Genomic DNA, 23,847 nt, shown 5'->3' with positions numbered 1-23,847 from the left:
ACTTATGTTTATTTTGCTCTCCTCCTTGTAGTTTCTCTTTTTTTAATATAAATTTATTTATTTCAATTGGAGGTTAATTACTTTACAATATTGTATTGGTTTTGCCATACATCAACATGAATCCGCCACAGGTATACACGTGTTCCCCATCCTGAACCCCTCTCCCACGTCCCTCCCCGTACCAGCCCTCTGGGTCATCCCAGTGCACCAGCCCCAAGCATTCAGTATCATGCATCGAACCTGGATGGGCGATTTGTTTCACATATGATATTATACATGTTTCAATGCCATTCTCCCAAATCATCCCACCCTCTCCCTCTCCCACAGAGTCCAAAAGACCGTTCTATACATCTGTGTCTCTTTTGCTATCTCGCTTACAGGGTTATCGTTACCATCTTTCTAAATTCCATATATATGCGTTAGTATACTGTATTGGTGTTTTTCTTTCTGCAAGCCCCTGTCTTGACAAACCAACTAGATGAAGGACAAAGGCGAGAAAGAAGAAAAGCAAAGACCGGAAGTAGAGACTAAAGCACACAATCACAGCAAGTGGAGAAGAGGCGTGGAGATCAGGAGCATTTCTTCTGAACTCTGCACTGTCCAGGCTCATCGCCAGGACACACACAGCTGCTTCCCCTATCCCTGAACACACCCTTTGAGAATCAGCTATGCTCGTCCCACACCCTGGAGTCTGTTTTCTGATTCAGGCCTTGCTGTTTCACTGTGACTTTTAACTATAATAAGATAAGTATCTGAGAGGAAAGTGGGACTATTGATGTTTTTCTCCCAGTCAATTGTGAACTGTGCTGAATTTCATTATTTCAAATCTCACTTAAACAGAGTTGTAACATCAGCCTGGCTGCTCATTGTGGGCTGAGGGTAGGTATGATGGGAGGCTTGAGCACCTCTAAGAACTGGTCAGCCATGCCAAGGGGCCCTAGGAGGTTAAGTCATGGGGACCAGGGAGCAGGCCCAGCTCTCCACCCACACCCCCAGCAACTCAGACACACCCACCAAGGTCCAACCAGTCTCGCAGTAACCAGAGCTTGTGTTTGTTCTGCAGTCTGTGCCAATGGTTTATAAAAAGATGTGACATGTTTCTCCCAACTGTACAACCAGAGACAATTCATCCATGAGCTGCCAGAATACATTTCATTTGAAGCATGAAAAATTCCAGGAGCCGAGGAATGAAGAACTCAACCACAGACTAATACAAAGCAGCCAAGCATCTCTAAGGAATGTTAGCAAGTAATGGAGCCCTCACTCTGTCAGTTACTACTACATTCCTACCTGGCTTTGCGGTCAGCCAAGGTCACAGTCGGCCCTGCCTCCACTCATGCTCAAGGCTCCCAGACCAACAAAAGGGGCTGAGCTGACCGTCCTAGAGGCAGATGAGCTGCAAATCACAACCCTCCTCCACTTACAGAAATACACAGACGGACACTCACATCCCACATGGGGAGACATGGTCCAGGAAAACCCCAGAAACTGTCACCTCCTCCCTCCCTCTGTCCCCATTCTTCCCATCCCCTACTCCACCCCCCAATCCCACTACAGAGAAGGGAAGGGTAGGTTCCCAAGGGAGAGTGAATCAGGCTTACCAGAAAAATAGCTGTCCTTCTAGACCTCTCCCATCACAGGAAGACTTGAAGGAAGAAACAAGGAGTTTGTTCTAAAGCCAAAGGACTGGAATCCCAGGGATGAGGGAAATTGCAAAGAACATTCGTCTTCCGAGTGGCTCCTGTCCCTCACCCATCCCTACCCTGTAAGCTTTCATATTGCGGAGTGCCTACTACCCAAGTAGTTAAAAACATTCTCCTCTTGTTTGGAGGAAGAAATCCACTCTCTTTGGCCCGTCGGAAGGCAACTCGGATATTTGAGAAGGCAGCTCTTCATTCCATCCTGACAAATTATTTGATCCTGGGCTTCCCTGGTGGCTCAGACTGTAAAGAATCTGCCTGCAATGGAGGAGACCAGGGTTCGAGCCCTGGATCAGGAAGATCCCCTGGAGAAGGGAATGGCAACCCACTCCAGTATTCATGCTAGGAGAACTCCATGGACAGAGGAGCCTGGCGGGCTACAATCTATGGAGTTGCAGAGTCGGACATGACTGAGCAATTAACATATGCACACACACATGTTATTTTATCCAAAACACAAACATCAGAAAATTCAAACTGCTGCTTTGATTTCTATCAAAATACCCAAATATAAAGCTGCCAGGTCTCTCATCCCCAGCACGTGCCCTTCTACTTTCAGTCTTTCTCAAACATCAGCCCAAGGATTCCCCAACAAGCTACAGTCAGAACGTAAGGCGCCCACATAAGCAGAGTCTCCAGCAGCAGTTATCTCAGGAATGCCAAGTGCTCTTAGGAAACTCCTCCCCAAACCAGTGCGTGGTTTATCCAGGCAAAGAAGCAGAACCTCCCCTTGAACTTGCACACTGTTGATAGAGTCGATCAGAAGCAGCTCCTCCCCAGACAGCATCCTAAGCTTATAGCTGGCCTCCGTGAAAAACCTTCATGGATGATGACAAAGATGGTTAGGATGTTGAATGGTCTGTTTCTCCAGCTTTCTCTAACCTCTCTTCCTAAGACCAAGATTTTCCTATTTCACAATTTGTCCAGATCTCTCCATTGGGTCTGAGAAGAAACTACAGTTGACCCTTGAACAACACAGGTTTGAACTGCAAGAGTTCACTTACACACAGCTATTTTTCACTAGCATATACTGTTGGTGGTTGGTTGTTGCTGGAATCTGGGGATGCCGAGAAACCATGGATACAGAGCCAGCTGTAAGTTACAGGGGGGCTGAAAGTGAAAGTCGCTCAGTTGTGTCTAACTCTTGGCAGCCCCACAGACTGTAACCCACCAGGCTCCTCTGTCCAAGGAGTTCTCCAGACAAGAATACTGGAGTGGGTTGCTATTCCCTTCTCTAGGGGATCTTCCCAACCCAGGGACTGAACCCAGGACCCCTGCATTGAGTGTGGCATGTTAGCCACTGGACCAGCAGGTAAGTTTCCCATGTTGATCTCTACCTTTAATGACCCCAGGATCTTCCCTCCTACCCTCATTGGGCAACTCTCAGTCCTTTTATTCCTAGGCCTCGCTCCTATACAGAGCCCTGCTGGGTTCAGGTCACCGAGACGCCTGGGTGTTCCCACAGGCAGATAGGCACAAAAAGTGACAGGCTGCTCTTGACTGAACTCTGTAGCCTCCCGGCACAAGTGGGCTCGGGGATGACGAGTCCTCCCCGAGGAGCCCCCAGCCAGCACCGCAGCACGGTCAAGAGCCAGCCTTGCATCCGATTTCCCTAAGAGTGTTGTAGAATCGGATTGCCACACACCTTGAAAGGTCTTTCAAGAGCCTGTTCAGTTGATTAGAGCACTGGATGACTTAGCAAAAGTCACACTTTTATTTCGACTGCTTCTCATCCTGATTAAAAAGGCAAAGCTGGAGCACGTGGGCATCATAACAGACTAGAAATGGTAAGATCTGAGTTCCGGGGCCCAGCTCCATCAGCCACCATACTCGGGAGTGCCTTGTTTTAGACTGAGGCCTCTAAGTGGAAACTCTTTCAATGGTTCAGACCCAGAAGCACCTATAGGTGGATATAAGTAGTCTCTAACCAGCTGCATCCCCTGGAAACTTTGAGCTTTTATTTCCTCAACTGTTAAATAAGAACAACAAGCCCAGCCCTCCCACCACGTGGGCTGCTCTGCGAGCCGTGAGTTGATGAGTGAGAAAGCAGCCTCTGCCCGGGGCATCTCTGTGCAATTGCAAGGATGGGTCACACCTGCAGGGATGCTGCCCAGGGACTCAGCTCAAAGCACAGAGGCATTGTGAATCCTGCAGCAGGGTCAAAGGTAAGCACACCCCAGTGTTTCCCCTTGATAGAGCTTATGAGTGACATAAAAGGAGTAAAACTAGCCTCTGTGCTGCTCAAAGCGAAAGGAGAAATAAGTAGGACACATCTGGACAGTGGGGCAGAAAGAGGCTCACTTTAAGCCTCATGTGTAAATTGCGTTTGTAAAAACAAATGTATATGTATATTTCATGTTATATAAATATTCCTTATATATTAATGTGTGTGTGTGCTTAGTCACTCAGTCCTGTCAGACTCTTTGCGACCCCATGGACTGTAGCCTGCCAGGCTCCTCTGTTCCAGCAAGAATACTAGAGTGGGCTGCCATTCCCTTCTCCAAGGGATCTTTCCAATCCAGGAATAGAACCCATGTCTCCTGTGTTGCTGGAGGATTCTTTACCATCTGAGTCACCAGCGAAGCCCATATATCAGTACCTCTGTCTATTATAATGCATATATCATATGCATGATTACACATGATATGTAACATCATGTGTGTGTGTCCACATGTGTGTGTGTGCTGTCTATGAGTGTGTATGTGTGTGCATGTGTGTGTGTATATGTGTGTATGGGCTTCCCTGATGGCTCAGATGGTAAAGAATCTGCCTGCAATGCGGCAGACCCGGATTCAATCTCTGGGTTAGGAAGATCCCCTGGGGAAGGGAATGGAAACCCACTCCAATATTCTTGCCTGGAGAATTCCATGGAAAAAGAAGCCTGGTACACTATAGTCCATGTGATCGCAAAGAGCCGGACACAACTGAGAAACTAATGGTTTCACACTTTCACATGTGTGTGCACATGTATAAGTGTGCATGTGTATATATGTATGTGTTTGCATGCATATGTGTGTGCTTGTATATGCATGTTTGTGTGCATGCGTGTGCATGTGTGTAGAAAGACTTCCACAGGAGGGATATGGGAAGCAGGAGTAGGAAAGGTCACCGGAGGCCAAGGCTGCACCGTGGGGGTGAAGGAGAAAGGGCACAGGCAGACCTGGTGGTCAGCTTCCTTTGACTAAAATCTGGCAACAACCCACGTCTTCCCCTTCTCCATGGATGGAGCCCAGGGTTAAAGCTCTGCAGGGAAATATCAGGGCTGGGACGGGGAGGGGAGGACATGGTGAGCATCTTCCTGGACAAGCATCCCAGCTGATACTGAGTGTGGCATGTGTACAGGGAGCAGATACTTGCTAAACAGTCTACGACACATTTGCACGGCAGTTAGAAGGCTTCTGAAGATGGAAATCCCTGTGATGGAAAGGACAGGCACTGTTACATGACCGTAAAGGGGCGTGCTGCCACCCGGGCACCAGCATATGACCTCTATATTGATACATATTAACTCCGTTCATCCCAGTAACAGCCCCCCCCATAATAAGTGGTTCCAACTAATATGTGGATGAGTAGATAGCTGCTGCTGCTGCTAAGTCACTTCAGTCGTGTCCGACTCTGTGCGACCCCATAGATGGCAGCCGACCAGACTTCCCCGTCCCTGGGATTCTCCAGGCAAGAACGCTGGAGTGGGTTGCCATTTCCTTCTCCAATGCATGAAAGTGAAAAGTGATAGTGAAGTCACCCAGTCGTGTCTGACTCTTCGAGACCCCATGGACTGCAGCCCTTTAGGCTCCTCCGTCCATGGGATTTTCCAGGCAAGAGTACTGGAGCGGGGTGCCATTGCCTTCTCCGGAGTAGATAGCAAGAGTCCATATTCTCAACCGCTACAGGTGGTGAAGCTTTCTTAAGTTTTTTCTGCAGCGTAATTATCGAGCAGCACATTCATTCCCCTCGTTGCTGCACCCACTGAACCCTCAAGCCTCACCACCAGCTGCCTCTCCTTCAGGGCATGGCTCGACTTCTGTCTAATAGGAGTAAGGGCAGGTTCCATCTTTGGCCAGAATAAGGCAATGACCTCCCAGAAGGTCAGAGGTCCACACATATCTCTTGTGTCTTCCTCAACACAAAACACAGGGAAGGTTCTCCCTCCACAACAAGTGGATAAGAAACAAGGCTTTGACGTAACAAACACGAATTTTAGTATCAGTTTTGCCTCTTATCAATTGGGACTTTGGCAAACTATGTGACCTTCCTAAACTCTCTTGTCCTCATCTGTGAGATGGATGTAATAATGGACACCACTCATAGGGTAAAGCTTAGCACAGCGCCTGACACACAGTAAGACTCAATAAATGTTGGTTGTCATGAATAATAATTTCTTCTTCCTGCTCACTAATTGAGTCTCCCCTCTTAGTAGCTCATTCCCTCCTTTGTCTCCAGGCTTCCCTGGTGGCTTTGACGATAAAGAATCTGCCTGCCATGCAGGAGACCCAGGTTCGATCCCTGAGTCAGGAAGATTCCCCTGGAGAAGGAAATGACAACCCCCTCCAGTATTCTAGCATGGAGAATTCCACGGACAGAGGAGTCTGGTGGGCTACAGTCCATGGGGTCGCAAAGAGTCGGACACAACTAAGTGACTAACACTTTCTAACATCTCTCATCTCCAGATGATTGTCCTCAGTAAAGGTTGGCATCAGACTCTCCAACCGATCAAACTCCAATAGATCCCAAAGACAGAGAAGGCACCTGGGGGGGCATTAGGATATGGGGAAGGTGCCTAGCAGAATGGAGAGAAAGAGTGGCATTTAGCAGGTTGGATGCATCCTGCTCAGTCACATCTGACTCTTTGCAACCCTACAGACTGTAGCCTACCAGGCTCCTCTGTCCATGGGATTCTCCAGGCAAAAATATTGGAGTGGGTTGCCATGCCCTCCTCCAGGGGATCTTCCTGACCCTGGGATTGAATTCGTATCTGCCTGTGTCTCCTGCATTGCAGACAGATTCTTTACCCACTGAACCACCTAGGAAGCCCAACAGGTTGGGTAGCCAAGGTGTGGAACATCCTGAGGTGCACAGGACTGCCCTACACAAAGAAGGACCTTGACACTCAAAATACCAAGACTACTTTCCCTTGAAAATTCACAGCACTGCTTGGAAAATACTGAGTTGACCGAAAAGTTCCTTGGCCAACCCAACATTTACATATGTAGGACAGCAGACTAAATCAATCCCATAAACAGATCGACAAGGCGAGAGATCCAAAATCACTTAGGAAATCACCGGTACCTCCGGATGGTTTCAGGTGGCTCTGCGTGGAGGGGAATCTGCTCGGCCAAGGCCAGGGTGTCCTGCAAGGTCTTGGTGACCTCCTGCAGCTCGCCCAGGGACAATCCTCCCACAAGGTCGCAGCCCTGCCATGGGAGAAGCCGCTCCTGCTCCTCTATCTCCCGTCTCAGCTGCTGATCTTTTGCTTCCAGAACAGACATCCTGGCTTGGAGGGTCTCAATTTCTTTCTGCAGAGAATGGAGAGAGCAGGTTTTTATAAATTAACCCCATTCATGGTCGACTACACTGCTCAGAACTCTCTCTTTACAGGAGAGTTCGCCACCTGCGTGAGGGCCGTGAAGCTCCCCTTCAAGGCGGGCAGATTTTTGGAGGTTTGCTGAACTGGAAAAATCATGCCAGCTTTGTATTTCTGATTAGCTGGCATAAGGAAAAAGCTTCCCTCCCAAGCATTAAATAACTGTGGGTGGTGAGCCAAGAATTAGACGTGGAAGAATCCAGCAAATATGTAAGCCACTTACTTCATTTCAGGTGACAGAGCCAGAACACAGTGCAACAAACTTCAGGGACTTGAGATACCAGCAAAGCAGCTAACATGACCGAGAAAGGAAAAGCAAACAAGCCGTGGCTGATCTGACCCCAAACATGCAAATGTAGCATGCGTAGAAAGATTAGAAGTCATAGTTTCTTAAGTCTAAGGATTGAAAGAGATGCCACAGATAGGGTTATGTAGTCTAAGGTTCATAAAAATATTAAATAAATTTAATTTCCACTAATACGGCAAACCAAATCCCAAGAATTGAGTATCATCCAATCTTGAGGTCAATGAACAAAATAAGCAGCAGGTAATTGAATGCCTGCTGTGCACACAGTGTTATGGCAGATAATCATCTCAGTGCCCATAGCATCCTGAATCTCCAATGAGACTCTTGTAATTAACATACGCCCATGTTTTCTGCATTGGCTGCCAGCTGATAAGAGCACAGCTCTAATACTGGCTGTCTCCCCTTCTCACCCACATCCTCACAACCCCAAGATGCCGACCACCCTACCTGATCTACCTGCTGACCCCTTCTCCAGTAGGGGAGGGAAGAGACACAGGAGGAGGCACTGAAGATCCACGGCTAAGACATGCTAAGAAGACAACAGCGTGTATCCTGCTGGTCCAAGATTATAGAATCATTGACAGGGTCTCCCATCACACCTCCCTACTTCCTACCTTTAAATTCCCATCCCTATTCTTTCCTTTTGTGTTTGTTTGGGTTTTTCAACTGTAGTAAAATATAAGTAATAGAAAACTTACCATCTTAACCATCCATCTCCAGGATTCTTTTCATCCTGCCAAGCTGAACTCTGACCCCCCTCCCCCCCTGCATTCAGCCTTGGAAGCCATCTTTCTACTTTCTGTCTCTGTGACTCTGACTCCTCTGGGTGTCCACACATGGAATCATACAGGATTTGTCCTTTCATGGCCGGCTCATTTCACTTAGAATAATGTCCTCAGGGTCCATCCATGCTGTTTTCTGGGTCAGAATTCTCTTCCTTTTAAAGGCTGAATTTAAAGGCTTCATTGTATTTATATACCACATTTTGTTTATCCAGGCATCCCTGGTAGCTAAGCTGGTAAAGAATCTGCCTGCAACGCAGGAGACCCTGGCTCGATTCCTGGGTCGAGAAGATCCCCTGGAGAAGGGATAGGCTATGCACTCGAGTATTCTGGTCTGGAGAATTCCATTGACAGAGGAGCCTGGCAGGCCACAGTCCATGGGGTTGCAAAGAGTCAGAAAGGACTGAGCAACTCGCACTCTGTGTGTCCATTCATCTGTTGATAGACACTTGGGTTGTTGCTTCCACCTTTTGACTATTGTGAACAATGCTGCTGTGAACACATCTGTGAGTCTCTGCTTTCAGTTCTTTGCGGTCTTATACCCAGACGTGAAACTGCTGAATCACATGGTAACTCGACTTTTAATTTTTTAAAGAACCATCATACTGTTTTCCACAGTGGCCTTCCACCCTATCCTCACACAGAAGTCAAAATGACTTTTTGAAATGTGGTCAATTACATCACTTCACTGGTTAACCAACCCCACTCCATGGCTCCCATTCCAGTCAGAGAAAAGCCCAAGACCTCACAAAGGCCTGCCAGCGCCCCCCCAATCACTGATTCTCTCCTCTTCTCCCCCAGCACTGTGCCAAGAATGCTCCTTCAAACACTCAATATATGCATGTGTGCTAAGTCACTTCAGTCATATCCAACTTCGCAACCTTCTGGACCGTAATCTGATAGGCTCCTCTGATCGGATTCTATAGGCAAGAATACTGGTCTGGGTTGCCATGCTCTCCTCCAGGGGATCTTCCCAACCCAGAGATCGAACCCACATCTCTTATGTCTCCTGCATTGGCAGACAGGTTCTTTACCACTAGTACAACCTGGGAGGCCCTCAAACAGTAGTTCAGTTCAGTCGCTCAGTCGTGTCCAACTCTTTGCGACCCCATGAATCACAGCATGCCAGGCCTCCCTGTCCATCACCAACTCCCGGAGTTCAAGTAGCCTGGGCTAAAAGTATGTTCTGTGCACTCTGACATTATCAGGAATATTCACCTCCAGCTGGTGAATATTATCCAGAATCAAAAATTAGGCTTCACATTTTCAGCTACCTGAACTTGCTCAACAAGTGTGCTCAACGTGGTGAGCTCAAGAGCGTGAAAGCACCAGTTTACTGAAAAAATATTTTCAAACTGGAGAAGGAAATGGCAACCAGTATTCTTGCCTGGAAAATTCCATGGACAGAGGCATCTGGTTGGCTACATGTAGTCCATGGAGTTGCAGAGTCAGACACGACTTAGCAACTAAAAAACAACATTTTTTCAAACCTCTTGGCTCAGAGGGTAAAGAGTCTGCCTGCAATGTGGAAGACCTGAGTTCGATCCCTGGGTCAGGAAGATCCCCTGAAGAAGAAAATGGAAACCCACTCCACTATTCTTGCCTGGAAAATCCCATGGACAGAGGAGCCTGGTGGGCTACAGGGCTATAGTCCATAGGATCACAAAGAGTTGGACACGACTGAGCGATTTCACTTCACTTTTTTCAAATTGCAATGATATTTGCCTCCCTTTGCTGCCTTGCTATCATATGGAATTGGAAGGGTGAACTCATAACAAGAAGACTCTGCATGGGAGGTGGGGGTTTCCAGTGACCTCTCCACGCCCCATTCATCTGTCTAAGGTCACTCGGCTGTTTAGAGGCTAAGCCACACTGAGGATGCATGTGTTAAAGAGCTCTGCATTTTCCAGAAGTCCGTGTTTCCTCACTGCTCCCCAGTCAGGCTTCAAGTTCTCTAGTCTTGGGAAGGTGTGGACAGAACTTCAAGGCTCCTTGCTTCTGGGGGGCCCTGTCAACTTCCAGAGCCCCTGGTCACCTTCTGGCTATAACTCAGAGTTGCACCAAGATTTCCAGCCCCCCATGATTCTCAGCCAACTTGTATCCACTGCTTCGGGACAACCCAGAGCTCCCACGAAGCCCAGTCATTCCCAGTCTTTCCCAGTTCCGCCTGCCTTGCCCAGTCCCCACTCACAGCTCTGCCTCCTGACAGTTGCTACCCACAGTCCAATCTGATAGCAGTTTCCATAAAGGATTGCCTCAGCTCAGATTTTTTTTTTTTTCTGCTTTCCGAAAGAAACTTCTCAAGGACAAAATGATAAGAGGTGACAAATTGGCCTGGCACACAAGGAAAGCATATTCAAAAGGTAAAGTACTAGCAAACACAGGCACAAACACTGCTGAACTTCCAACCCCTTGTTTGTAAAGAGACTCCAACAAGCCCTCCAGTCGTCTCCACCCCTCGCTCTGCCTCATGCCTCCTGGGTGCACTGCCAGCTCTCTAAGGGCTGTATTTAAGCAAAGACTCACTTTGCTGCATTTGGCTCACATGTGTTAGAAAACTGCTGTCTTGCTTCATAAAGAGTCTTCACCTGCTCACCTGTAGCTGCTGCTTTTCTCGGAGAAGCCAGTCTCGCCTGGTGATGGACACTCGCAAACTGTCCTGAGCAGCGGCTTCCAACGTCTTTGGATCCATTCTCAGCCGGGCTTGGGGGTCGTCACCGCCAGCTCTTAAAACACACACACACACACACATATATATATATATATATATATATAGGCACAGATATGAATGACCTGAAATCTTCAGACCTACATGAATGTTAATGCAAAGAAGCCTCACAAAGTGGCTCCCAGCTGCCCTCATCCTTAGAAGGGTCATGGGGAAGAGGTCCCTAGTGTATGTGTTGGTTTGAATGATAATCTGTTGGGGCTTTAGCAGTTGCCTAGAGTACTCTTGCCTGGAAAATCCCATGGACGGAGGAGCCTGGTGGGCTGCAGTCCATGGGGTCACTAAGAGTCAGACATGACTGAATGACTTCCTTTTCACTTTTCACTTTCATGCATTGGAGAAGGAAATAGCAGCCCACTCCAGTGTTCTTGCCTAGAGAACCCCAAGGATGGGGGAGCCTGGTGGGCTGCCGTCTATGGGGTCACACAGAGTCAGACACGACTGAAGCGACTTAGCAGCAGCAGCAGCAGAGTCACCTTGCTTTATTGGACTGGGCGCTATCCCGCTCCACAACTATGCATGTAGCTATCTGTACTGAAAGCGTAAAATACACATCAGATTTTAAAGTCTTAGTATGAAAACAAAGAATGCCAAATGTCTCATTAATGATATTTTCACATTCATTACATGTTGGGATGACAACATTTTTGATACACTGGGTTAATTAAATGTATTTCTTAAATTAATTTCACTTGTTTTTTTTTTTTTTTTCTTACATTTATAAAATATGGAGAGTAGGGACTTCCCTGGTGGTAAAGTGGCTAAGAATCTGTCTGCCAATTCAGGGGACATGGGTTCGATCCCTGCTCCAGGAAGATCTCACATGCCAAGGGGCAACTAAGCCCGAGCTCTAGAGCCTGTGAGCCACAAGTACTGAAACCCACATACCTAGAGCCCGTGCTTTGCAACAAGAGAAGTCACACAATGAGAGGCTCCGCACAGCAACCAGAGAGTAGCCTCTGCTCACTACAGCTAGAGAAAGTCCAGCAACAAAGACCCAGCACAGCCAAAACTAAATTAAAAATCTTATTGTGGCTACTATATTATTTAAAATCATGTATGTGGTTTGCATTATACATCATTGGACAGCCCTGCCTGGACCCATCCAGAGCCAAATTCCAGGGCAGATCTTGGCTGTGGACACTACAGAGAAGGATGGCTGATTTGAAGATGTTTGGGTCAGAGCTTCTCAGAAAATGTGTGCTAGAAGACTATCAAAAAACCACTTAAAATCTGTATGGCTCTTTCTCCTACGCTCACAGGAGTTGGCATATTTGGTTGAAGGAATGCTGGTGAAGATGTGGCTCAGGCTGCCACCTTACACGGGTGAGTTGGCCTTGCAGAAACCTTGCAGCTGTTTCTCATCAAAGGATGACAAATCAATTTCTAACTGAATGCAGTAGGCTGGAAAAAAGTCTACCCTAAGCAAAACTATGTCAACAATTCAAGGAAACAGTGTCTATGAAAGCTCCACTGACGACAGTTAAAAGGCAAACAACAAGTTGGGGAAAAGGAAATATTGCTAATGTCAAGAGTGCTAGCAACAGAAGAAGAAAAAGATGAGTACATCTATCAGAAACTCAAAAAAAAAGAGAAATTATGAAGGTTTATCATCAAAAATGTTTTCAAAAGCAAATTCAAACAACATAAAATATCATTTTTCATGTAACAATTGACAAAAGCTTTTAGAAACCACAATTCCTTGGTGAGCACAGGGAATAAAAATTAGATCCAAAACATGCCTTTGGATCCTCTTGTCTGGGCTTTAAAAATTAATTATATGTAAATTGCCTTTTCAGACTATTCATGGGGTTCTGACCATCCTTATGGCAGAAAGTGAAGAAGAACTAAAGAGCCTCTTGATGAAAGTGAAAGAGGAGAGTGGAAAAGTTGGCTTAAAACTCAACATTCATAAAATGAAGATCATGGCATCCGGTCCTATCGCTCCATGGAAAATAGATGGGGAAACAATGGAAACAGTGACAGACTTTATTTTCTTGGGCTCCAAAGTCACTGCAGATGGTGACTGCAGCCATGAAATTAAAAGACCCTTGCTCCTTGGAAGAAAACCTATGACCAACCTAGACAGCATACTAAAAGCAGAATATCACTTTACCAACAAAGGTCTGTCTAGTCAAAGCTATGGTTTTTCCAGTGGTCGTGTATGGGTGTGAGAGCTGGACTCTAAAGAAAGCTGAGAGCTGAAGAATTGATGCTTTTGAACTGTGGTGTTGGAGAAGACTCTTGAGAGTCCCCTGGACTGCAAGAGATCCAACCAGTCAATCCTAAAGGAAACCAGTCCTGAATATTCATTGGAAGAACTGATGCTGAAGCTGAAACTCCAATACTTTGGCCACTGATGAGAAAAACTGACTCATTGGAAAAGACCCTGATGCTGGGAAGGATTAAAGGCAGGAGGAGAAGGGGACAATAAAGGATGAGATGGTTGGAGGGTATCACCGACTTGATGGACATGAGTTTGAACAAGCTTTGGGAGTTGGTGATGGACAGGAAAGCCTGGTGTGCTGCAGTCCATGGGGTCACAAAGAATCGGACACAACTGAGTGACTGAACTGAAGAATATGTAAATAATTATCGGCCTGCCATGCAGGAGCTGATGCTGCTGCTGCTGCTGCTGCTAAGTCGCTTCAGTCGTGTCCAACTCTGTATGACCCCATAGACGGCAGGCCACTAGGCTTCTCTGTCCCTGGGATTCTCCAGGCAAGAATACTGGAGTGGGTTGCCATTTCCTTCTCCAATGCATGAAAGTGAAAAGTGAAAGTGAAGTCGCTCCATGCAATAGACTCAGGTTCAATCCCTGGGTCAGGAAGATCGCCTGGAGAAGGCAACCCACTCTAGTATTCTTGCCTGGAAAATCCCATGGACAGAGGAGGCTGGTGGGCTAGAGTCCATGGTGTTGCAAAAGTCAGAGACAACTTAGCAACTAAACAACAACAACAATAATCATAGGTACTCATAAAGAATAGATTAAAAAAAAATACCACACTCCTTAGTAGCCCAAACTGAAAACACTGCAACTGTGGCCCCGAGTTAGGACTGGAGCAGTAAACCATGGTACCTCCACCCTGAGGAGGGCTCTGCAGCCACTAAAATTAAGTCACCAAAGAAGATTAAATTGCATGGAAAATGTTCACTATAGCTGTTTTCTAAAGCAGGTATTTGGTAATCCATATAGCATGGAACAACTATTCTAAAAATAACATATATATTAAGTAAAAGATAGGAAAATATCTGCCAAAATGTATCAGCTTTTACTTCTGTGTGATGGAATTACTTCTTTTGGCCAATCTTTTATTTTCTAAATTTTCTATAATGAGCATGTATTAGTTTTTACAACTATAAAATACAAGCAATAAAATGAAAGAAAAATAAGATAATAAAAACGTCTTCTACCACATACACAAGCAGTTGTATCATTAAACATTCTAACATATCCAACCTGTTCCAGGTCTTGGACAAAAGAGACATGTATGCATCAGAAATAAATCCTATCCATACATTAGCAATCAAGGGCATCTTCCCGGCAGAGAAGCAGGTCCCGCTGATGGGTGTGAGGCATGAACCACCCTGTCCGCTCTTCACTGGGACTTCCTTCCACACACCCTGAGTGTGGCTGCCATGTTGACCTCAGGGTCCCTCACACTGAAGTGGCGGAGGTGTGTGTTCTGATTTGTACATTCACACAGGATCACACAACCTCCATATTTCTTAGGAAAGAAAGTGAGTAACTAATCCAAATATGTGTGGCTATTTTGTCCATTTCTTTTCACTCCTACCAATTTGATGTACTCGTTCATTCATTCAGAAAAAGAAGAACCATTCTTAAGCCCATTTACTATGTGCCATGAACTGTGCTAGGTGCCACAGACACAGCAATAAACAAGACGTGGTTTCTGCACAGAGCAGAGGTGATGGATAAACCAAAGCCATGGACCAACATTCCTCCCAAGGCTCAGACAGACTGCAGAAGTGGAAAGGTAGGAGCCGTGCTCCCACTTCCTACATCTTAGCGTGGCCCTTACAAAACAAGGAGGCCAGCCAAGCCCTGCAGTGAGGCAACCCTGATATTCTTAGAGACAGTGGTAGAAAATACGTCACCTAGGCTTTTCTAAGTTAAAAACCAGCAGCCTCAGAAAAGGGAGCCTTGCTGGCATTTCTGGGCCTGACACAGATTCAGACTCTGAATAATCTTGAAAGCTGCTTACTTACTGCAGCATACCACGCAATTTAGAAGCTTATTTTAAGACTTGTTACTCTCTGTTTCATCTGTGTAAAGGCAAATTACAATGGTAGTAGTAGTAATGAAAAAATTTAACTGGTAATAACAGAATAACTCAGTATGAATTGAGAATTTACCGTACACCAAGTGTTATCAGTTTTGCCAACAAGGAAACAGAGCATCAGCAACTTGCTCTGGTGTAACTGAACAGGACCCAATGGGGGCCTTTCCAGAACAGGACTGCAGAAAAAACTTCAGTCAAAGAATAAATTCAATTGGAAAAAAAGAAAATGCAGAAAGAAAGGAAAACAATCAAGCAAAACAATAATAGCTTAGTCACTAAACTAAGTCAAGAAACTTTAGTTCCTCTTGCAGAGCTATAGATAATTCTCTGAGCCATGTCCTTTGAGATATTCTGCAGGTACTGAAACCTCCATCAGGTGGAAGATGTTAACTGTATGATGCCCACAAGCATGTAGACCCCAGACCAGTTGGAACCAGAAGGTAGATGATGACTCCTGACTACCTCACCACCAACCAATAAGAAGAATGTCCATGAGCTGATCACACAACCCATAACTCCCCCTTCCTCACCCTGTCTTTAAAAACCTTTCAAAGTCTTCAGCGAGTTCAGGGACCTTTCACGCTCTAGCTGCCTGGAGTCCTTGCTTGGTGCCTGCAATAAATGCTGCATTTTCCTCTACCACCACTAGGTGTCAGTAGACTGGCTTTACTGCACAGGGGCGAGAAGACCCAATGGCGCCCTTTTCTAGCCGTGTGTCCTTGGAGTTACTCACCCTAACCCTACCAAACCTCTCTGAAGCTCACCTCCCTCATTTACAAAATGAGAATGATGGTGGTGATCCTGATGTTGATACCTTCCCTGAACAGCGGATTACAGGGAACAAATCTATTCAGCAAACGACCATTGAGTATCTACTGTGTGCAGACTCTGCCCTCTCCCTGGGACCTCTGTTCTCTGTCCTCAGGGAGCTGGCTGCACCCGTTCCCTGCCCACATCAATGTTTGCATCAGGAGAGTGAATGCTGTGCTCACATCCAGTGGACACACTGTCCTTTTTAATGAAGAGTAAAGAAGAGGCGTTTCTGACCACCTTTCCAGGTATCAGAAGAGGGGGTCCCTGGAAGGAAACCACATCATCAATTGTGGGAATGGAACCCACTTCCTCCCCTGGACTCCAGGGTCTTGGCCTGTCCACCCAGCCTCTCGCTCGGAAGGGTGAACCTCAGCCCATCCTGTGCTGTTATCCCCAGGGTCCAGCACTGGGTAGGACTTCACAAATATTTACTGAGTGACTTCATGAATCCCTGGCCTAGAAAAATCAAGAAGCCATTTATATTCAGCTTTCTGTTGCATGAGATCATTGCTTCACACTAATTTATTTCTCAATTTGCTCTGCTTATGCAAATATTAAGAGTGTTCCTGAATTTCCTAAATAGATACCATCTGGGTTGGGACAGGAGTTATTGAAGGAAATCAACACAGAATTGAAAATGAGCTGCGGGGGGAGCGACAGGTGGGTAAGTGGGAATTCTCCCATTTATCATTAATCACATTCATTACTTAATCCTTAAGAAAAAACCCTAGTGATTCACCCAAACTCCTCTTTATGTCTCTCAGACTTTGACTCTGGGTGAAGAAAGCTGGGCATAGACGGCTGTGCCCCGGGACACATGGAAGTTCGGTAATGAAGCCGGGGACGGGTTTGCATCTCAGCTCTCCAGTGCTCAGAGCCAGGCTCCCCTGCTACAACATTCCACAGTGTTCCTCCCTTTATTCTAATAAACCTTAATGTGTAATCCCGAATGTCACTGCAAATTAGCTGTGCTGCTATAAACTAATCAGTATGGAAAATGAGCAAACCCCTCAGGGGCAAGAATTAAAAACATGTGGGTTGCAATGTTAGCACAGCACTCACTGCCCACAGGGATTCGGGGTATCTAGGAACCCACCATCAGCCCTGAGTTTCAGGCCCTCAACTGCCCGGTGCTGGATAATCTCTGGCCTTTCTATTTTTGTCTTTTCCATTAATCGTTTAAAGAAGGATAAAAAAGCCATTGGTAAAATAAGCTCCTACACCACTAAAAACAGCATAGCTCCAAATTACACAGGAGAGCATTCTTCATCCCAGGGAAAACATCTTCCACCTGACTTTTGTGAGTGCAGAGTTCAGTAATATTGAGAAAAGTATGAAGCCTTCCAATGCACCACCTTTGATCAAAGGACCACCTTCGGGAATGTCCAGAGTGACAGGGCCGAGGGGAGTCCAGACATTCCCCCTGCTAGGACACCCCGCGCCAGAACGGCTCATGGCAATTGTGCGGTTTATGTAGTCGTACCTGTAACACGGAGGGTCTATTTCCAGGCAGAAATGACAGTCACCACGATGCCAGAAGAACTGCTATTTGGCTGCCACTGCTCGAATCGCAGAGGCTTTTTTAAAGTAACTATTTATTTACGGCTGATCTGGGTCTTTGTTGCCGTGAGGGCTTTTCTCTAGTTGCGGTATGCGGGCTTCTCACTGTGGTGGCTTCTCTTGTTGCAGAGCACCAGCTGTAGGTGCACGGGCTTCAGCAGTTGTGGCTCATGGACTCAGCAGTTGCAGCTCCCGGGCTGCAGGGCAAGGGCTCAATGGTTGTAGCGCACGTGCTTGGTTGCCCCGTGGCATGTGGGATCTTCCCAGATCAGGGATTGAACCCGTGTCTCCTGCACTGGCAGGCGGATTCTTTACCACTGAGCCATCTCGGAAGCCCCATGGAATCATAGTTTTAACTGAGCAAAGAGCCAAAACTGATGCTCTCATTTCCACTGAGGAAAACCTCAGCTCCAATGACCACTTCCAAAAACAAGACTTGAGCAAGACCTTCTGAGCACCTTTGCCAACTGCTGCTTGTATCCGTTACTATTCTATCAAATTTATGTCATCTGACATATATATTTCCATCTCCCCCATGCTGAGAAGATGGTGACATGGAAGTGGTTTGGGCCAGTCACTGAAGTGTGCTTTAAATCTGGAAATAGCTTCCTCAGCCAACAAACAATGTCATAAATGATGGAGGCCACTCTGATGGCACAATCAAACATTGTAAAATTGTCAGAGATGATGCAGGTAGCTTTGCGGTTCTGCCTTATATACCTGATTGGGGTCTAAAAGTAAGGAGAGTGGAGTAAAATTCATACATCTTAGGAAAGTGGGCATTATTGGTTTCTAAACAGAGATGACAGCCCTGCAGGAGGGCACACGGACATCTACTTGTGTTTATAGTAACCAAGTCCAATCAAACAGGCTTCAGACAGACTTCAGATAAGTTGGAGCCAAGAGGATGGAAGTTTTTTATTTGGAAGCTTTTATTTATAATCCACTGATTTTAAAACAAATTTCAGGAAGTCTTCTGTGATTCCCGTCAACCGGCTTTTCTCCTCTTTTCCTTCCTCCCTTATCTTCTCATGATGATGAGGGGTTGGAGGTGGGTCCTCTGGGGGGAACAGGCCATGCTAGTCCTCATTTGGCTCGAGCTGTGATTAGGGTTCTGAAATGTCTCCTGGCATGTTGGGAAGAGTGATCATTTTATGCCACCTCATTTTACATCTCAGGTAGAATGTGTCTATGTGAGTTATTTCCTAGCCTCTAGCAGTACATCTCCATTCCAGACTGTGAACTTAGAGCTGATGGTCACTGAATTCTATGGCCCCAACATGACAATTAAGTGGTAATAAAGAATCATTTTTCAAAGGGAAGAGACAGAGACCTGGTCAGAGGAAAAAGGACTCCGTCCAGAAGCAGCATAAGCTACACAACATTCATCTCTTCTGCTCCCATCAGAAAGAAGAGATGTGAGCAGGAAATACTGGGCCTTGATAAGCCACATTGGAAACCTCTGTATATCTTTACTTTTAAACCTCTGCTGTATTTTGTTTACATGTGTTTTATTGGTAAAAGGTCTTTGATAAAGGACATTTTACACACACACACACAGTTGAAGTTGTAAATATGACCAGTTTTCATGTACGCATTGGTGGAGGTCCCATGGGAAAACACACAGGATGCAGTCAGAGAAATGCAAAGTATTAATGAGAAAATTATCAGTTATATGCACACAGTAGAGCAAACCCCTGTCTTAGGAGAAAGGAAAATATAACTTTCTTTGGACTAGATGAATACAGCAAGAATAGATGCCTCTCTGCTCTCTTCCTATCATTGCAGTGAGAGGATATTGAGGTGGAAGTTTCTGATTGGTCCAGAATTAGAAGCAAACGCTGAAAGACACAGGCCTGAAGCCTTCTACCCTCAGCTGGGAACATGAGGGGAGGTGCCCACCCCAGGCTGCACACAGCAGCACCACCTTCCACACCACCACCCTCCACACACGCGCACCTGCTGGCCACGTAGGAGACAGAGCCTTCATGAGAGATGCTCCCCAGTCCCACCTCCAGCCCCACATGGGAGGGAGCAAACTCTCCCACTGAAATCAGATGAAAGAAAAGCCACTCCACCATACCCTCTCCGCCAGCTGGGAGTGCCCCATAAAGGAGGCTGACATCTGTATCTCCCACGTGAACCTCCATCTGCATCTGCATCTTCAGAGCCAAGTCCCAGATGAGGAGCTGCATTTGGCTGGTTTTAGAAGAAGCAATTCTCAAGAAATTAGAGTGAAGGACTGAGAAGGAGAAAAAGTCAATGAACAGTGAGCTATAATGAGCTGATCACCACCCAGGCAACTGGAGCACCAACCAACTAGGAACCTTCTGGAAAAAAATGTGTGGAATGCTCCTCAGAGCCATCCGCCTGGAGGTGGGGCGGCAAGGGCATTAAGCCACCAGCTCCCACCCTGGGGTTAAGGGCTGCCTTCAGGGGCATTACTCATGCCCCTTCCTCACAGGCTTCAGAGACAGCCCCATGACAGAGAAGCCTGTTGGGTGCTGAGGTGCAGAGCAGTCAGTGGGCACGAAGGTGTCCACAGCTGGAGAGGGAGCGGCGGGCGTGGCTGAGGGACTGGGACTCTGGGTGTCACATCTCTGCTGCAAGGCCCGCCCACACACCAACTTTGTGAGCAGGGATGGCATCTGGTTCCGCACTGCTCTGTAATATAACTGGTTCAGTGGGGTGTTACCACAGCTACAGGGGGGTTACAACAGCTCAGTGACTGCCCGTCAAGCAGGGATGAAGGAACGGGAGAACAGTGGCAAGGCATCGGGAACCACCCCCGCACCCTCACCCCAGCCTCTGCAAGACCACCATTCAGTGTGACAATACATGTGAGCCTCCCAGGAATCAAATGGACATGACAAAAGGGATCCGCCCAACCAGTGTGCCTACTGGGCAAGGGGGCTCACAGGAAGAGGCTGGGTAACATGTAAAAAGCAGTGATTGCCCCCATGGAGCGGAGAGATTGCGTTCACGTCAAGATCAGGGAGGCGCTGCAGTGGCCTCCGGGGACCCCACACCTGAGCTCCCCAGGAGTGAACATGTAGGCACGTGTTCACGGGGGTATGAGGGGCTGAGCTGGCCACGGGAGCAGCGATGTCCCACAAAGAGAGGATTCCAAACACTGGACAAGGAAAGATTTGAATTGGACATACAACTGACATTTCAAACTGGACTGACAGGGTGAGCATCAGTAACTGAAAATGCCCCGGACATCTGTTATTATCTGCCCAAGATACCACAGAGAAATGGGAAAGATGTGTTCAACAGAGCACAGCAGACCTGAGAATAGTCAAACCACGATGCCTTTGTACCCCCGCTGAGCAGAGACACCCCAGTGAACCAGTTATATTACAGAGCATTGCGGAACCAAAGACAGAAAGAGACAGATGTTAAACCATCTGAGTATCCTATCTGCTTTAGAGGTGCCCAGTTAACCCCTGTGGTGACAGCTAACACTCTCTGGGATGCTGGAAGGAGCTGGACAAACAGAGTGTGACTCAGGATGAAAAGCTCAGGGAATTAAACATACCTTTTAAAAAAGTTGAATTAAACAGGGAAAATTAAGATATGAAGTAGCTGGGTGTACTTGGGTACATTTCCTCAGATCTTATTCTAAACCAAATTTTCTTAACTAGAGACCCAAAGCTCCTCCTCCCAGAGAGCAAATGAATAAGCTGAGAAGATCTGCATGCAACTATCTGTATGCAATCGTCCATACGTTTGTACATATGTGGTTTTGTGATGGAAGAAACCCATCGTTTTCATTAGTTTTTCTAGGAAATCCTTGATCTCAACAAGGTAAAGAGGCACTTATTTGTGTTACTAATCGGTATTGAAATTTTTCCATGTCAATACCACTGTTTTATTTCTTCAGGAAATAATTGGAAAGCATTCTGCTTCCCCCTGGGCTCAGAGAGCCCCTGGCCTGTGGCTGCGCAAGCTCCAGCCGGACAGCACATCCCCCTGGTGGCCTCTGTGAGAACTGCAGCCAAAGCCCCTGGTTCAGAGAAAACCTGCCAGATCCAGATAATCCTGCTGATGACAAGCGTCACAGGCTGCGTGTGCCGTCGGCACACCGAGATACAATTTCTTAAACTATTAATGACTATAACTTTGTTAACATGCAATAGAAAAAGATAAGAAAGGAGTTGATTTTGAGGCATTATTTTCTAACAACAGGACAGGTGGATTTAGCACAAGAAAAGCCAAGAATACTTAAATAACTGAAGTTTGGGAAATAGTGATCTAATTAACCCCTCCCCCTTTTTCTGATGAGGGGAGTGAAGTGTGAAAAAGGTAGGAAACCACACCAGGTCACATAGAGCTTGTTAGTGGAAAAGACAGGATCAAACTCAGGTTTCCTGAACTCTAGTCCAAGGTTCTTCAAGGTACTGTGAGCCTCCTCCTTGCCAGGCGGTAGCACTAGAGATAGAAATCGAATCCCAGTGGGCTCAAAAAGTGAGCAGGAACTAAAAACACAGCCTCCAGGTAGTTCACGCGGGCAAAGGCACAGGGTTAACAAGGCGCACCAAGGGTTTCTATGAGCCTCACAAACGGTTAATAGTATCTTTTTGGACTCTCCTGGTGGCTCAGATGGTAAAGCATCTGCTTACAATAGGGAGACCTGGGTTCGATCCCTGGGTCAGGAAGATCCTCTGGAGAAGGCACCCCACTCCAGTACTCTTGCCTGGAAAATCCCATGGACGGAGGAGCATGGTGGCTACAGCCCATGGGGTCGCAAAGAGCTGGACACGACTGAGCGACTTCACTATAATATACATCTTTTTGTAAAGGACGTATTAAGTTGAGCGACATGAACATGCTATCTTTATGGGTCACAAACAATCAAATATGAGACAGGTCAGGTGATATAACCTGAGAATGTAGGGCTCTGCCTTTTAGTTCACAGTGCCCTATGAGACACTTATAGGGGACAATGGAGTTAGTGAGGTTTTTTTTAATTGAAGTATAGTTTATTTACAATGCTTTGTTAGTTTCTGGCATACAGCAAAGTGACTCAGATGCTGTGTTAGTTTCTGGTGTAGAGCAAAGTGATTCAGATATATATTTTTATATATACACATATATATGCTTTTTCTTATTCTTTTCCATTATAGTTCATTACAAGATATCGAATACAATTCCCTGTGCTATGTATTAGGACATTGTTGTTTACCTATTTTATATATAGTGGTGTGTTTCTTCTAATCCCAGACTCCTAATTTATCCCTCTCCCCACCTTCCCCTTTAATAGCCATAAGTTTGTCTTCTAAGTCTGTGAGTCTGTTTCTGTGCTGGAAATAAGTTCATCTGTAGCATATTTTAGATTCCAAGACCATAACCAAGCCACACTCTCTATCCACATCATGTGCAGATAAAGAGATGATCACTGGAGAGCAGAGGCCAGTTCTGACTTAGAGCCCACAGGGAGCGAGTTCTCCACTGGGACTCAGGCCAGATGCCAGGTCTGTGCCCAGGCTCTGTGCACACATACGGGGTCTGACACAAGTCCCCAGAGCCCTCCTGTACCTGGTTTCCTCAACTCTAAATACAGACACGGATGCAGATGGCGATGTAGGTCTCCATATTGATAGCAATATACAAACTCTACTACCCCATAGAATTGTCTTGAGGACTCAGTAAATTACTTCCTGTTCATCAAAAGATGAATAGTTAGGCAAAATAGGGTACATGATACAATGGAACAGGATTCAACCTTCAAAAGGAAGGAAATTCTGATACCTGCCACAACATACACGAATCTTGGCTAAGTGAAATAAGCCATCACAAAAGGACAAATAACACATGATTCCACTCATGTGAGGAACCCAAACTAGTCAAATTCACAGAGACAGAAAGCAGGACGGTGGTTGCCAGGGGCTGGGGGGGGAGGGGACAATGGAGTGAGAGGTTTTTTATTAATTGAAGTATAGTTTATTTACAATGCTATGTTAGTTTCTGGTGTGCAGCAAAGTGATTCAGTTGCTGTGTTAGTATCTGGTGTATAGCAAAGGGATTCAGATATTTATAGGTATAGATATATATTCTTTTTCATATTCT

At 46.2% G+C, this 23,847-nt stretch overlaps 1 protein-coding gene across 5 annotated transcripts in view; it reads right to left on the bottom strand.

Annotated features, from left to right (window-relative positions):
• DISC1 (DISC1 scaffold protein) overlaps positions 1 to 23,847 on the bottom strand; it is a 427,730-nt gene that overhangs the window by 256,464 nt on the left and 147,419 nt on the right. For all 5 annotated transcript variants that reach the window (XR_011564628.1, XM_070781908.1, XM_070781909.1 and 2 more), the window contains exons 5-6: positions 10,967 to 11,096; positions 6,987 to 7,213 (exon numbers count right to left, since the gene is read on the bottom strand). Coding sequence is in view for 4 of the 5 variants with exons in the window: in XM_070781908.1 (XP_070638009.1) it covers positions 6,987 to 7,213; positions 10,967 to 11,096 (357 nt within the window). In the remaining variant the exon portion in view is untranslated. The remainder of the gene's footprint in view (positions 1 to 6,986; positions 7,214 to 10,966; positions 11,097 to 23,847) is intronic.

Source organism: Bos indicus, chromosome 28 (genome assembly GCF_029378745.1).
Source record: "Bos indicus isolate NIAB-ARS_2022 breed Sahiwal x Tharparkar chromosome 28, NIAB-ARS_B.indTharparkar_mat_pri_1.0, whole genome shotgun sequence".
In the NCBI taxonomy this organism is placed as follows: Eukaryota; Metazoa; Chordata; class Mammalia; order Artiodactyla; family Bovidae; genus Bos; species Bos indicus.
This window is presented reverse-complemented; position numbering and strand designations above follow the sequence as displayed.